Raw genomic sequence first — 16,766 nt, forward strand, 5'->3', positions numbered from 1 at the left:
AACTTTGTTTTTTCTTGGCTTAATGGCTCCCGAGTCTGACCTGCATGCTCACTCTTGTTTGTCTGGACCTTTAGAAAGGCATCTTGGATTAAGACTGTCAGAAAATGGTGTTGCTTTAGCTTCAGTAGGGTTAGTTATATCACCAAAAGTAAATGGTATTCAGCCAAAAGCTAGCAGATTGGAAGAATGAGTTGGCAAAATTATTTTCTCTAAGGAATGCCAAATTGGGAATTAAGAAGCCTTACGACACAATTTTAATAATTTTAAACTTCAGTGATTAGGCAATACACTTGCCTCATCCGAAAGCAAAAATATGCTTTATCCCTTTAAAACGTCTCCTCCTCTTCTTCTTCTTCTTCTTCTTCTTCTTCTTCTTCTTCAAGTCTATTTAAGCTGCTGCATAAATACTAGTTAATAACACGATAGCATGCTTTGTTCTTTTAACCACCCCAGATGAGAAGACATCAAAATGGGCCTAAATACACAGCATTTTATTCTGATTAGTCATATTTGGAAGAATGTGGTGATGCCCAATGGCTTTAAACAGAGATTTAGCAAATTCTTGGAGGATGGCCCTATCAGCTGCTACTGGACATGATTACTAAATGGAACCTCCATCTTCAAAGGTGGTCTCCTGGGTACCCATTGCTGGGGCTAGCCGCACAGGAGGTTGCATGACTTGAAAGTACTGAATGATAAGAAAGGGGGAACTTAATCTGGAACAAAGTCAATCATGACCTTTACTGCCCTCTGGGGGCTGGGTTTGGCCAAGATTCTGCCTTGGAATCTGATTTGTATCCCATTCAACAGCCCTGGAATTTGTGAAATGTAAGAGAACGTATATTTTTGAAAACAAAACAGTTCTCTTTCCCAAGCAGAGCCCAACCATCCTCTCTGAACCAGTGCAAAATGCACCTCCTCTTTCCGCACCTGAAGTCCTAACTTGAAAATTCATTGCTTTCTGGCTGCTACAAGGGAAATGTTGCCAGTGGTGTTCAGGATGAGATTGCTTATGGCTGACCAGAGAACTGAGGAAGCAGTGAGCTAGCCTAGACGAGTTTGGCTTGGGGATTTCATTGATGCATGCATGCACAATCCCACATCCTGCAGCTTTCTCCTCTACATAAATGGTTACTTTCTAAGTGAGAAGGTGGTAGGACTGAAATAAGCTTTGAAGTGTCTGAGAGCAAAGGTTTTCTGTTTTATTTTACAGTTAGAATTTGAAGCAAGGAGTAGGACTGCCCTTCTGTTGATAACATTAAGAACTGACAGGGAGGCAGCAGGAGAGGCTTATGCAGTATGAGTCCATTACCAGAAAGGCCCCGATTGTCTACCAATTAATAGATCTTAATGGCTGATTTACGAGCAGGACCCAGGCAGATTCATATGGGTACAGACTTTTCCTCAAATAGCCTACAAATTAAGAAAGGGATATGCATTCATAAACATGGAGGACAAATTGGTTTGAACCCTAAAAGCTAGTATAATTATGTCAGGTAAGAGGTCTGGTCTCCCTGAAATGCATTGCCCCAAGCAAGCAACCACCTGGGTATATTAGAACCATTAGCCTTATGGGCAGGGAAGTCATGGAATTGCCTTCAAGCATTTTTGTTGGAATTCTTCTCTGTCTTGGACTTCCTGTCCTTTTCCCCACTCAGGGTGGAATTGCGCTTGTGCCAAAGACTAGTAGTGTGGTTGGTTTTTTTAGATCTTTACACTTCATTTGCACGTGTGCATGCACATATGTGCACACATAGCAGCTATGATCCTATTGGGTTGTCCTGCTTTTATAAACCCCATTTAATTCATTTATAAAGGTTCTTGTCCAGAAATCTGGTTTGAATGAGCCTGGGATGAATAATTAATGTAAATCGGTTTAGACCTCCAATATTTAAACAGCTGCTGGCATGTTTTCACTGGCTCTGTACAGTGAAAAAATGTGAGTGAGTTGGGACACAAAAGTGTAACAAAAGCCTTGACCCTGTTGGAATCGTCCCTATATCCATCCTTATGCTGGGCACAGGGTCCCTTTTTATAGGTAGTGTCAGCCATGTAGGAGTCACTCTTGAGATTCTGGAGATACTATAATGTTACCCAGCGGCAACTCAAGAATTAAAAAATAAATAAATCTCCCTCAGTTACTGCATCATAGAGCAGAGACCCATGACTTTCTGAAGCTGGCAGGTAGATTGCTTATGCATCAAGTCTTCCTGTAGATGCATGAACTTGTTTTGTTCCACACAATGAGAACTCCAGACCACTTCTGCCACCCATAATACTTCTGTTGTGCTCTCCTGATGAAGCATAAGAAGCTTTACAGACTTAATTTTCCTTCTCTGGCAAAGTCAGTTAACTGGAGGACAGAAAGGTAGGATGTTAAGTGTTGACTACAGTAAGTAAATTTCATGTGCATACATGCACAGCATTCCAAAATATGAAAGAAAAAAGATAGGCAAGTAGAACTTTTATGCATAATGAGTAATGCAACATTTTCTTAATTTACATTTTCTGGTTGCAGAATTTATTATTGTATTTAACAAAATGTATATACCACTTTCTAGGCTTCTTGTAAAGGGCTTAGAAGTTTTGCTGCAATCAAGTGGTATGTATGTTTTGTTAAATAAAGTAGTGACAGTTCTGCAGTATCACCAAATCTTGCAAGTGATTCTGTAAGTCAGTATGAGATTTTTCTTTCCTTCCTTTTCTCTTCTCTCCCCGCCCCCACCCTTTGGCTATGGCCATTTCTGGCCAGCCACCCATTTCAATTTTTAAGCCTCTTAAATACAGTACTATGGGCTATAGTCAACTAACTTGTTGGGCAGGTTGGCATAGCTTGGGGAAAACAGCCTGGCAGACCAAGATTGGGCCAGGATTTGACAATATTTACTGGGTTCTAACAAGAATTTCAGAAAATAAAGTTTCAACAGAGAGAAATCTGATCAGAATTCTACTTACGACTCTTCCTCCTATCAGCAACCCATGTTAGCCTTGCCCACTTACTGTCTCATTAGGACTTAATTTCAGGCCTGGTTGAAATGAAACTATGATCATACTTTAGGTTCCTTCAAGGTGCAGCCCTAGTATTCCATATAACAGTTTGGACTCCGGTGGCATCATAGGCTTCTCTCTTCTACTTTGCAGTCTTTGAACTGAGCTTCCTGAGCACATATAGAGAAATGCAACTGTGAAAAGGAGATTCTTGTCTCTGACTTTGTATGGTAAACTTTTGTTGCTTGTACTGTGTTCTGGTAGCTTAATTTGACATATAGGACAAGAAATTGGATTTCCTAAAAGCTGCTTCTTTCTCCCCATTTTTGTATCAATTCTGTTACTGAAGTGAACAGAGATAAAATTCATTTCTATTCAAGATTTCCTCCAGCCTCAAATCTTGTTCTACATCTTTAATATAGATGGCATTCAGATCACAGCCCAGGTCAAGCCATAACTTCTGCTTTGTATTTGAGAGATGGTGGGAAAGAAAGAAGCTTGTGTGTTTAGAGGCTGGGCTTTTTAGAAATTACAAACTAAATTATACCTGATACTGGCATACTGCAGGCCAGTATCTGTGTGACCTCATTGTCTCTACCAGTGTGAAATAGCACTCATGCTCTTTGGGCAACTATGGAAAAGTACTACAGTCTTTAGCAACTCTGTCCTGTTTTAAATCTAAATAAACTGAAAAGTTGGTACTTGCTAGACAAACCGAGGAGGCTTCAAAATCCTGGGCAATTTTGGGTACTTCCAGATGTGGGCGTTACAACATAAATAAGTTACAAAAATCCAGTTTTTCTATGTGTGGGTTTTAGCAAATAAGTTTCCACAAATTCCATTTTTTCAGTCATGAATATTCATTGCTATTCCGTTTTCTACACCAGTGGGTAGAACTTGATGGAAAGTATCTGGGCTGTTTTTCTGTCCCTTATGTCAGTCATTCCCCATCCTTTCCCCCCTCCACTACTGTTCTGGGGATTTTTGCAGGTATTTCAGTTCCTGTGCATGCACATCTTTAAAGAAAAGCAAAAACCCAGGAAGTCTGCAGAAGCAAACATTAGCAACCTTAGTTCTCATTTTTCACAGTGGACAAAATGGAGGTGTGCAAAGACTAGCCAGGATTTCTCTAGAAACTGTATTGCCAAATTGTGTGTTGTCTTGAAAACATGGCATCCAACTACCATTGCAAAATGGCAGAAAATATCTGAGCTAACTTCTTTTGAAAGTAGTATTCTAGCAAAAGTGAGAGAGGTTGCTGATTTTTTTCCTTTCCAAACATGTCCCCTTCCTGGAAAGCTGCTCTGGAAGCTCAGGGGACCATCTGAAACAACATGGGAGATGGCACTGAAAGGTGAAGGGAAAATCTGCAAAATATGCCGCCACCCTCTTCCTCCTAGAGGAGGAATGGAGCCCTTCCATTTTCAGAGGCTGAAATAGAAACTTACTCATAGAAAAATAAGTTCCACACTACAGCCCAAAGTGGGTAAACAAAACAATTTTGCTTTTAAATCCTTCATTTGAGCTGTATAACACTGAATTATCTGAGTGCAGAATCTGGGATTCTAGCACAGAATTTTCGACTGCCCATAAGAGAGTTGTACGGGCAAGTACAATATTAGACTTAGGGGCTGGTGCAAATGAAAGGAATGAAAGGTTGATGGAGGGAGTTTGCATTTGTGCATAAAGTCTAGATGCCAGATTTATGACTAGGATTGGATGCCTCTGGTAATTTGAGACGAGGATATTCCTTATAACATCACTCGATTTTTGCTTCTGTCCATTCAATACTAAATATACTCCTTTCTTTGAAACACCTCCAATAAACAACACCTTTGTCCCCTTGGCTCTCTGCTCATTAAAATCTTTGTAATGTGATCTAACCCAGTGCATGGGCACGGGGTGGGGTGGGGGTGGGATGGCAAGCAATTCAGTTTTATGAAATTGTAAAGATCATGAAGGAAGTGATGATAGTGTTTGGAACCAGTTTCCTTCCTGCACACAAAAGTATTCTGCTTTACATATCAGTTTATGTGTGGTCCATCAAGCCTGCATTGAACCCTTATTTCTCACTTCCCCATTTTTGCATTTGGAGTCTATAGAATTCTTCTGTGGTATACAAGCCTGGAGTGTGTTTTTCATCTCCCATATTAATTGGATGTTTCTACGCATTTACCACCTCCTGTTTGCAACAAACCTAATAAATCACAGACTTGCTAGTTTTTGGCTTGAGTACACTTTTTCTGTTGCTGAGCAGTTCTGGTTCCCAGTCCAGTTTATCTCTGACAGACTGTGTCATGACTCACAATTCTCTTTGCTCCCCCAGCGCGCTCTGTCTCTCTATATAGAGAAAGAGATTTATAGATCAAGATATATCGTGACCTCTCTTCATACTTATGAAATTTTACAATGTTACCATTGTATTACATACAGTTGAGACAGGGAGATAGCCTGGATCAAACCATAGCTAAAATGAGCCTGGAGGAAAGTGACTGCTGGAAACCTATGCAGCTAAAAGACTGCTTTCTCTCTCCCATGACATCTTTCCCCTCCCCTAGACTTGCCCAGGCCACATTTTGTTCCTCTGTGCCCTGTGGTGACACATTGCACATCTTTTCTTTTCCTTCAGGGTCCGGGTTTGTCATGTGCAGCGGCAAGGAGAATCCAGACAGTGATGCTGACCTTGATGTGGATGGAGATGACACACTGGAATATGGAAAGCCACAGTATCATTTTCTAGAGGTGCTGAACTCCCACCAAGAGACTGTGGCTCTGCTGTGCCACTAAAACTCTTGCTGCTCTTGCCTAATTCATACGTTTTCATTCAGTTAGGAGAGGATTCCACAAGTTCCCTGTTCACTGAAATTGCTCTGTTAGCAACTTTATTTACTAGTCATGACCTGGGTAGTAATTTCACCAGTTCCAGCATCTGATTCGTCGCTGAGGAGCGATGATTTCCTCCTCTGCTGTTTTAAGATGAGCATGTTCTTATTATCAAACAGCTGTTATTGTGTTCACACGTTCCTTGTGATGAAAGGAACCTTGTGGTCTTTGAAATGCATTCTTTAGTACTTCAGAATTTCTGGTGCCATTCTAATTGGTGCACTATATTGAATTTGTATGGTTTGTGTGTGTGTGTGTGTGTGTGTGTGTGTGTGTGTAGAAACTAGCCTAGTGTGGAAAGGTACATTCACATTCATTGATCTGCCCATTTTGCATCTGCCCCTGCTCACCACTGCTGTGTGGGCCCCAGAAAAAGTTACCCAGAAGGAAATGTGGCCCTTGGACTACAAACAGTTCCTACCCATCCCACAAAGGAATTCTTGGCTGCTCTGCCTTGATGGCTTGGGATAAGCAGTGAAAGCTTCTTATTCATCAGGCTGTGCTCTCCTTAACCCTCCATGCTTAGATACACAGAGGCAGATATCATTCCATGCACTGGGGAAGAACCAGGTGAAGCCAAGGAGAGAGAGGCGCTTCGAGGTGCAGTCTTAAAGTAAGTGTGGACTTTTAAAAGTACTGTCTGGGAGTGGAGCAGGACATGCTTCATGGTGCTGGGTGGGCGGTGAGGATGTTTCTCAAAGCAGATATATCAGTGTGAGATGCAAGGCAGGAAGAACTTCGGAAGCAGCTACTTGCAAAGAAATTGTTACCCATCTATAACACAGCAGTAAAGTCCCACCCTACTCCTTGGCCACATTTATGCCAAAGGTAGTAGTTCTTGTTCTTTGAGAAATTAAATCCTGACTCTGGACATAGCACCTCGTACATGGGGCATTGTGCACTGGAAAAAACTCTCAGCTCGCCCATTAGAAATATGAAAATCAGGTAGATTTGTATAATACTGATGAGCTTATTTATTTACAGTTGAGAAATATAGGCTTTGTACAATTTAGAATTTTTGATAAGACCCACATTATGAATTTTTGACAACAGGGCAGGGTGCAGAAGTTTTTCATTGTGTGGATAAGGAAAGGAGAAGGGGTGGAAACCCTGTTAAGCATGCTTGTGCCCCATTTGAAATAAGTAAGACAAGTGCATACAGATCATAGAATTGTAGAGTTTGAAGGGACTACAAGGACCATCTAGTCCAAACCCCTGCAATGCAAGAATGTCAAACCCATATACTGAGTCAATCATTGGTCCATCTAGCTCGGTATTATTCACATCAGCCTTTGCAGATGTTTTCTACAACTTCCATCAGGTGCAGTCAACACATCCATGCTGACTGAAACTGATGGGAGTTGTAGTCCAAAACAAACTGGGGGGGACCAGGTTGGTGAAGGTCAGTCTACATTAAATATTTGAGGCTGTCTGTGGTTTCATATAGGAGTCTTACCTGCAAATGTCAGGGACCTTTTACATGTAAATAATGTGTTCTGTCACTGAACTATGACCCTTCCCCTTCAGTAGATTAATTTTGATTTCTTAAAAAACTACTAGCACTCTTTGACCAAATCTCATTAAACGATAGGGAAGCCTTTTTCCACTGGTTAAGGTGGTACTCAAGAGTAGTTTTTTCAAGTGACTCTGGCAATTACAAATCACAGTGACTGAACCACTGGCAAAAGCACCTAAATCCCCCAGATCATTCTGAATTCTGGTAGGATCCATAAGTGTCTAGGAGTTGACCACTTTAATGGATCTCAAGGTCCTTGCAGTGTTGATTATATATTCTGGGCTGCTGTCTGCTAGACTTCTCCACAGGCCTTGTGTGGAAGATTCTGGAAAGCATTTCAGGCAAATAACTGAATGGGTGTTAACAGAGAGCTAAGAAATGGATTGGTTTTTCAAGCCCTCTGCCCTGTGTGGAAACAGCACTTACATTGCTCCAGTCTCTTAGGCAGAGTGAGCCTTGGAGGTCAAGGTTGAAGAGATTGATAGAGCAGTGAAATGAAGTTTTCCTACTGCTTAGCTTGTTACAAGCAGTGGCCTGAAATCAGATTTCACTTCATAGAAACACATATCTGCCTCATACTATTGCTGCCTCCAGTAATTTGAATTGACAGTGACTAATATTTGATGTTGAAAGGAAGGCAGAAATGCCAGGGTGTTAGTGTGGAGTTCTGATGGTTAACCTGCCCTATCCCTATAGCCCATAGTAGGTGGTAGCAATAATTTAAGCAATGTAATAATAATTTATTATTTATACCCCACCCATCTGGCTGGGTTTTCCCCGCCACTCTGGATGGCTTCCAACAAAATATTAAAAATACAGTAAAGTAACAGTAATTTAAAATTACGAAAACAGTGAGAGTATCTCTAGGTATGCTTAAATTTAGCCATTTAAAGTCTGCTTGAATGCTTTTGAAAAAAATGCTATCAGTGAGTCTTGTTGGGAAAGAATTTCCACAGTTTGTAGGGAGTTATGGAAATCATTTCTGCATGCTATTCAAAGCTTAGCATGTAGCTGACACAAGTAAAGGGAGGTCTTGGTGCACTCTTGGTAAATCTTAAGAAAGTGACAGAACAGAAGATGAAAGGTGAGCTCTAAGTTCTGTAAATGCTTAAATCACTCAAGAACTAGGATCTTGAATTGCATGCAGAAGATGACAAGGAGTCAGTAAAGATGTAGCATTGGTGTAATCCACTCTTAACCCACCATTGCAGTAGCTGCATTCTGCACTGACTAGAACATGTCTTATCTCCCTTCCAGTGGATACATAGTTATGGCTAGGCCTGGAAGGCCTCTGTTCAAGTTCATCTTCTGCTAGGGATTCATTGCATGGGAGGACAGATTTTTTCTCAGTTTCCCATATGTAAAATGAAAATAATAGTTTCCTGCTTTAACACAGTTGTGAGAGTAAACACAAATTGATTGTAAGGCAATTGACAAACTTTAAATACTATGTACATAATCATTCCTAATAATGGTGAGAAGAAATGCATGCTGTGGGATTTTTCCTGGGACAAATTTTCACTGCTGTCTCTTTTTCCAGTGGTGGCACGCCTAGTACCCGAATAACACCAGAATTTTCTAAGTGGGCAAGTGACGGTGAGTGTAAGATATATAAGTGGCAATCTGTTGGGTTGGCTTGCATTGTGACAATCGGTATTTTATGGTGCAGTTTTAGTATTCAGCATATTGGGAGTATTATTATTCCTGTGTGCCCAACACCAGAGATCTGAAGTAGTGTAATAGAGTGGTTACCAGCTTTTGAGTTTTGATAGGAGAATCCATGCAGCAGTTTAATTTGTGCTCCTGGAGATGGAGACAGGTTATTGCCTCCATTTTCCAATAGAAAAAACTGAAACTATGGAGTCACCCAGAGAAGATTATGGTGCATTATTTCTATCCCACACTTCTGCTAAATGCCCCCAGAGTGTTCTGGAATATAACCCAAGTCACAAGAAGTTTGAATATGATTTTCTGGCTTTGAATCCTGTGACTAGCCTGCAATGCATTCTCATTCCTCTTGGTTTGGAGGATGATTTGAGAGACATGAAAGCTTTCCATTTATTACCATAATTGTGTTTGAGGTTATTATGCATTCTGAGATAGCAAATCCCGCCCCCTGCTTTTTTGCCTTCTATAGATATGCATGCCAGTGTCACAGTATTTGTTTATATTACTAAATGATCAGCCATTAATATCTTTCTCAGAAGCCTTCAGAGGTAAGGTCTATAAGTCCTTTTCAGTTCTTGGGTTTTAACTTTGAAATGCCTGCCCAAGAAGGTTCATCTGGCTCTGGGTCTGATGCAATTTCAGTGCCTTTTGAGACATCTTTTTAATTTTCCGTGTGTTTTGGTTTTTCACCCTTTTAATGCAGTACCTTTATCTGGCTTCTGATGATATTCTGCATTTTAGATAAATGATCTTTATATGAATTGTTTTATTTCTGGTAACTGCTTAGAAGCAATGGACTGAAGAACAGGATAAAACTTTTCATAAGAAATATAAAATATTTATTTTAAGGCATAAACAGGGCAGCGTTCATGAAGTCCCACCATTTTTATTCTCTCAACCCTGTGAGATAGTTCGGTTTTTGAGAGAAATTGCACTTCTAGGAGCTTGATGACTAGGGTGTCCATAGTCCAAATCCCACTCTCTCTCACTCTCTCTCTCTCTCTGATATTGCATCTCGGTTGCTATAACTGTTGAAAAGTGACATTTACATACAGGTTAAAAAAAGATGGGGTGCTAAAAGAAAGTATGGCTGGAAGTTCCCAGGCAGTATGTATTGATGGGGAGGAAGTATTCTGCATTTGGAGTAGAGGGATATTTTAAATAAGTTTGGCAATCATTATCTTCTGGGGATTTTTTCTGTGTGATTCCACATTCTTGTTTGTGATTTCACACCTTTTTCTTTATCCATGGTAGTAAAGAATAAAATATTATCACTGTGGAAATTAGCTCAGGAATTGGGACAATACTGTGCAAGTAGAGTTCAATTCCAGTTAAACTCCTGAGAAGTTCCGATGCCAGCTGTCCTGCAATGATTTTGATTTATTATATTTCTGTGCTGCTTTTCATTCAAATGAATCCCAAAGCAGCTTACAAACAATAAATAACAGCGACATAGTAGAACATAATGGAACATTACAAATACAGCATAAATCATATAGAATAATTAACAAATAATCAATGAAGCAATTATAATCTATAAAACACTCTTAACACAGCAACAACTAAAAAATAAGCTAAACATCACAGTTAAAGCAAAAGTCATAGTATATGATTAAAAATTAATACAGAATTTATAATCTGTAAAACAATAACATTAACAAAATAGCAACCCCAAAATATAAACTAGGCACTGTTAAGTTTATACACACACTCTCCACAACCCCATGACTTTCCCGCTATTCAGCACATTAAAATACACCTACACATAATGCCCCTGGCAGCAACTCCTTTCTGAAGGTTCCTCGGGATGGAAGTGAGGCAGCAGCTGCACCTGTAGAGCAAAACCAGCTGCCCCCTGATGGCAGACAGTTCCTCTCTTCTCACAATTCTTCCTCTGGAAACAGTGCTCCTCCCCTCATGATTTCAAAAGGCTTGTGAGAAAATTCTCAGCCTCTTCTGACCACAGAAATGGCATTACTTTGATTCCTATGTGTGGGTAAACCTGTCTGGCTTGTAAACACATGTTTCTTCCAGAAAACCCCTTGAATAGAAAACCTCTAGAATCCTAACTGCAGTTCACAGCATTGACAAAGAACAAATTGCACATACAAGCCATTTACCAAATCGATTTCAAGGAAGTTAAAGTGGATCCTTTGTGTCTATCTGGTTTGAAAACTGCTCGTAATTCCGAGTGCTTCGGTTTTGGGTGAACAGTTGCCAATGTAAAGCAGGAAATTGATGGATTGCTGCAATTTGTCATAATTTGGCATCCCAGCCTCATTATTTGCTTTGAGTAATCCATGGCCCTATCAATTCCAGAACTACTTTGTGGGCTATGAGTTCTTCAGGTCTGCCATACTTGGCAAGTCATGAATGCGTCTTGAGTGATACAACAGTACTTGTCACTTGGACACTCCAGCATGTTATTGGTAGTTTCTTCTTGGGAACCAGCACTAGAACAATTCACCAACAATTGGGTTTCTCTGACTTTTTGTGAATAAACATTTCCCTTCACTGATCTGGGCTCTTCCTTACTTTTGCAGAAATGCCATCAACGAGTAACGGAGAGAGCAGTAAACAGGAGCCTATGCAAAAGACCTGCAAGAATAGTGACATAGAAAAGTGAGTATGGCTCAGGAATGTCTGTCTTTGTTAGGGATGGCAAAAAAGACTGCCAGGAGCTTTCTATCAAAGGGGCATCACTGTAGCACTGACATGCTGCTTATAGCTTTCCTTGTGTAGTTCCCACATGTTTCTCATGCGAAACATATCCAGCTTTTAAACTCACACACAGTATTTATCTCTCCCATAGCTGAATGTCAGATAGGTCCCTCCCCCCCCCCTTTTTTGCTTGTTTTTCATTCTTCATAGGAATTCCGCATCTGTAGGATGGAGGAAAATCCATTTTGTTTGTTGGCTCTAAAAGTGAAAGGATGATTTTATATTTCGTTTCTAAGTCCCTATTGTAGTTTCTACAGCTTTAGAGGGATGATGGCAAATCTTCCCCCTGTGTTAAATTCTCAACAGTATCAAAGTGCTGCCCTTTTCCTTCCCTTGGGATGTGTTATTTTTCAGAAGCTTTACTTTATATGGCCTGCCTCTGGAAAAGAATAAGATTATCTTAACCTTCATTTCCATTGGGGATGAGTCACATGGGACTGGATCTTTTGCTTCACCAAAGTGCAGGGGCAAGCCTAAGGATGATACATAATGTTGCACTGTCTCCTTGCAGCAAGGCAATGCTATGTGCAGTACTATCCTATGCCATTTTTGTATGCTCCTAATTAGCAGAGACAAAATTGAAGTCTTAAGCATAGAAATAGGCTAAGGTCATGAGAACAAAAATATGAGACTATAGATACAAGTTCCTTAGACGACTGCACCATGTTTCCGATGTCCCACAGTGCATACAGCATTATTAGCCAGTGATTTGTGTGAACAAGCCCAAAGTCTCAGGGCAATTATCTACCAGAACAAGGTGCTGGGGGGTCGAGTTGAATTCTCTGTTATTGTAGTCCAAAGCAGAGATGGGTATCCTGAGACCCTCCAAATGTTATTTTACTCCTAACTCCCATCACTTCCACCTGGGGGGGCAAATGGTCAGGGATGATGGAAGTTGTAGTCCCAGAGCATCTGGTGAGACATTGGTTCCCTATGTCTGCTCTTCTAGATTAACACCCTAGATTGGGCTACAATTTTAAATGAAATGCAAAAGGAAATATATTGCCTGCCGCAGCCTCCTACATTTGTGTGCCTAGGAATTAAAAGCTAGGATTATAGGCTGTTCAGGATGTTGGAGGCAGAAATCAAGAGAGGGGTGAAAGGAGAATTTCATGATTTGATTAGGCATGAATGTTAGTTGCCAATGCATGCCAGCTTCCTTTGCAGGGATTTAGCTGCTTGTTGCCATTTTTTCACCTATCGCTTAGCCATCTTTTGATACTGCCTTCCATTTAGGAGACAGGAGAATTCAGTCTTCTTCAGCAGTCTGTGTCAATAGCATTAGTTACCAACACTTATCCCCCTCGGATCCTGGCCTCCCAAGCAGAGGTTTGACATTTTCCAGAACGATCAGTTGATGTCATCTTGATCAGATAATTTTAAAAGCTTTATTCAGTGTCTCTTGGCTGACCCCACATTCTTTCCAAGGTGGTGCATGCTATAATTCGGAGTTGTAAAGTATCGCACCCTCCTCTTTGTGACAAGTTAGGACCCCTTGTAGAGAGCACTGAAAACTTCCTGACTTCAGAAGTCAAAAATTACACTTGGATACTCAGCCCACTACTTTTCTTAAGAAGGTAAAAACCAAATGCCATTTATTGCACTTTACAGCAATTTCTTGGTTCATGAGAAATCCCTTGTGGTAAAGGGTTACTGCTTTTTAGTTAGAGACTTAAGTTCCAAAGGGAACAGAAAACAAAATGTTTAGAAACAAAGGTTCCAGCTGTGCTGTCCCTGCTCCTCCGGGAGTTGTGTGTGATAAATAGTTTGTGTTGTGATGGTTAAGGAGCTAGAATGTTGTGTGCGAAGGGGTGGGCTCTGTTAAATTAATTGATAAGTGGGATCAGACCTTGGGGCTTGCAGAAAGGAAGGTGTTCTTTTATTCTTACTGTCTGGCTGCTTTCACCTGCACTGCCAAGCCATGATGTATGGTGACCCAGTTCAGCTAGCTAAATTGATTCATCTCCAGTTCCTGGTTCTTAATCTAGAGCTAAATTGGTTTCATTTTTCTTGTTTTGGGTGGTGATTGTGGTGAGCTCTCCATGGGATCACTTCCTTCTGTTCATAACTTTAATTTTTGCTTTTAAATCTGGGCATTATTGATTAGTGTGTTAAGCTCCATGTAATGTCTGATTAGCATTTTAAAAAGTGTTTAGAAGCACATGGTTTATCACCTGTGTCAGCTGGGCTGTCCATTTAGAACAATGGTTAATGGAGTTAGCAGTGATTCTCTTTATTGATCCTACTTTTATAAGAATGACATTCATTTTCTCTTCCCTTTCCAAAACAAAGTCTAGGCATGGAGCGTATATTTTTAATTAGCTAATACAATACAGTAAACTGTCCTTGTTTGGGCGCAGAGCTAATGTACTTGGGTTGAAAGTTAATGGAATGTGTGCTTCAGGCTGCTTGTAGCTGAATCACTTGCATGCCAAGCAACTTACCTCGGTTCAAGAGAAATGTATTTGCTGATGGATTCTTCTTTGTATCTCATTCATCTCGTTTTTTGTTTGAATTTGATATGAAAGCTGCTATTGGCTCAGATCAGTCAAAATGGAAAATTGTGATTTGTTGTTGCATCTGAACTGGGTCGCTATGACAAGAAAAAAATAAAGATTTCTCTCTTTTTTCCCCTTTAACTGCATGTGATGATTTCTATATGTAATATATTTTTAGTTGTTTTTTTTAATGAGGATATTGCTTATATCTGATGGTTGTAGTCTAGAAGATACTAAATAGAACAACGTGGGATGAAATGCTCAGCTGTAGAAAAACCATGTGGGATTCAGCTTTGGTTGTGTTGGTTGATGTTCAAACTGGTTTTTCTAGTTTTCAGTGCTTGAGCATGTATTCAGAAGTGATAGAATAACAGGGCTAGAAAGGGTTTACTGAGCTGTACAGCCAGCACACGCATGCAACAAGAGCATCTGGTATAGGTTTTGCTAAGCTTAAAACAAGAACCTTTCAGTGCCTGGGATCCACCTTGGCTCCTGAACAACATGCAACCTGGGACTCAATATTCTATCTTGTGTGCTTTTTAAACTATATTTATTTTATTGTTTAATATGTTTCATAGATCTTTAATTCCCCTTTTAAGAATAATCTCTTCACAAAGCACCAAACATTTTATACATAAGCCGCCTATATCCACCTCTCAGTCGCCTTATTCTTCTCCATCTCTTATTTACATCAGTCTTTCTTCTGTAGTCACAGAGAATCTATTACATGCTGCTAGACCTTGCTGTACAGATGCAAGTGTGGCTTAGCCATCTGGACGGGCAACCAAGCCTCAGCTAGGGAATGCAAGAGTTTAAGGAGAGTCTAGTTAGCCATCCTGACAATAGTTATTCTGTACTCAGGAAATCCGGCAGGCAGTCTAGTCAGTCTAGTCAGTCAGTAATGACTGCAAACTAGTCCAGCAAGTCAGAAGCAGAATGCTGTAGCAGCAACTGCTTTTCTTGACAGGCAGATGCTCAAATTATTGTGAATAGCTGAACCTTGTAGTAAGGCAAGTGTTTTGCCTCCTTTGTTAATTCCTGTGGGACTGCTTTGTGGGGGATTTGGGTATTGGTGGACTGAAAGGGCTGTCACATGGAAGATGGGGCAAGTTTGTTGTCTCCTGCTCCAGATGGTAGGACCCAAACCAACAGATTCAAGTTATGGTAAAGGAGATTCCAACTAAACATCAGTAAGTACTTTGTGATGGTAAGAGCTTCTTTGACAGTGGAACAGACTCCCTCAGAAAGTGGTGGACTCTCCTTCCTTGGAGGTTTTTAAGAAGAGGTTGGATGGCCATCTGTCATGGGTGCTTTAATTGAGATTCTTGCATTGTAGGGGGTTGAACTAGATGACCCTCAGATTCCCTTCCAACTCTACAATTATATGATTCTATTATTTAAGTTAAGAGGCTAGTGGGGAACATTTCTTGGGTGCCTTGTGAATGCACATAGAGGTTGTGTGGAAGAACTCCACAGGGAGTCTGTGTCTGCAAAGGAGCTAAATCCTCTGAGCATTCATCCTGAACTAATCTGGCAAAGTTGATAATAATGGATGAAAGCTTTTTGACCCATAATCTTGCCATATACTTTGTAAACAGGGTCTCATCCATCCTCAAACAGTTTCCCCCCATCTATTCTTGCCACTGGAAAAATTGTCCCAATTCATTGGCATATGAAACTTTGAGACCATAAAGTAGCACAGAGGTAAAATGAAGCAGCTGCAAGCCACCAGCTTTCCTGCTGTTTTTTCTTCCAAACAGCTCTCCCAGTCTTTTTGGTGTTTCTCTGTCATTTCACAACAGCATCAACCATCAACTTTCTATCCAAGCTTTCTCTATAGCCTCTCCATTCATTCCCAGGCCAATATGCTTCTCTTTCCTCCCACTATTCCAACTCCCATCCATCTCATTTTTAATATGGGATGCTTCCTTCTACTGAGTCAGGCGTCCATCTAGCTCAGCCAGCAACCCTAGGGCTTTGGACTGAATGCCAGGGGTTGAACCTGGGATATTTTGCTTGCAAAACATGTGCTTCACCAATATATGATTGGAGGGGGGTGGAGCAGGAGCAAGCCTTTTGGGATTGTTTGGGCCTGCAGTTTCTGAAAAATAAACTACTCAAGAGCTATTAGTGGCTCTTGAACTTCAGCTTGGGATCCCTGCCCTAAGCCTTTCCTCTTGGAGTCTAACGCCAATGCATCTTATTCTGCCATCAGAATCAATTCCTACCTAGGAACAATTCTGCTGCTCCTCCTCTACAACAGCTTTTAAATTAGTTTAAGACTTGATGTCATGTTTTCCTTCTTTCGGTAGTATCTGCTTAGATCAGCCAACCTTTTCTGTCATTTCGGCCCTCCCTCCTGCATTGCTGTTCCCTGAATCTTAGCAGTGGTGCTAAGACTAGCCCACCTGTGTGTAGGCTGCAAACTCGGCAACGGCTCGTTTTCTCCTCCCTGAAGATGCGAGCCACGTTGCCTGGTGCCATCTTGAAAT

The 16,766-nt window shown here is 40.7% G+C and overlaps 1 protein-coding gene across 13 annotated transcripts in view; it reads left to right on the forward strand.

Moving 5' to 3' along the window:
- Nucleotides 1-16,766, forward strand: part of RNF220 (ring finger protein 220) — a 327,501-nt gene that overhangs the window by 281,946 nt on the left and 28,789 nt on the right. For all 13 annotated transcript variants that reach the window (XM_081914744.1, XM_081914747.1, XM_081914743.1 and 10 more), the window contains 4 exons: nucleotides 5,618-5,714; nucleotides 6,398-6,484; nucleotides 8,928-8,983; nucleotides 11,599-11,677. In XM_081914744.1, the coding sequence (XP_081770870.1) occupies nucleotides 5,618-5,714; nucleotides 6,398-6,484; nucleotides 8,928-8,983; nucleotides 11,599-11,677 (319 nt within the window). The remainder of the gene's footprint in view (nucleotides 1-5,617; nucleotides 5,715-6,397; nucleotides 6,485-8,927; nucleotides 8,984-11,598; nucleotides 11,678-16,766) is intronic.

This window comes from Podarcis melisellensis, assembly GCF_964234715.1.
Source record: "Podarcis melisellensis genome assembly, chromosome: 6".
NCBI classification, from domain to species: domain Eukaryota; kingdom Metazoa; phylum Chordata; class Lepidosauria; order Squamata; family Lacertidae; genus Podarcis; species Podarcis melisellensis.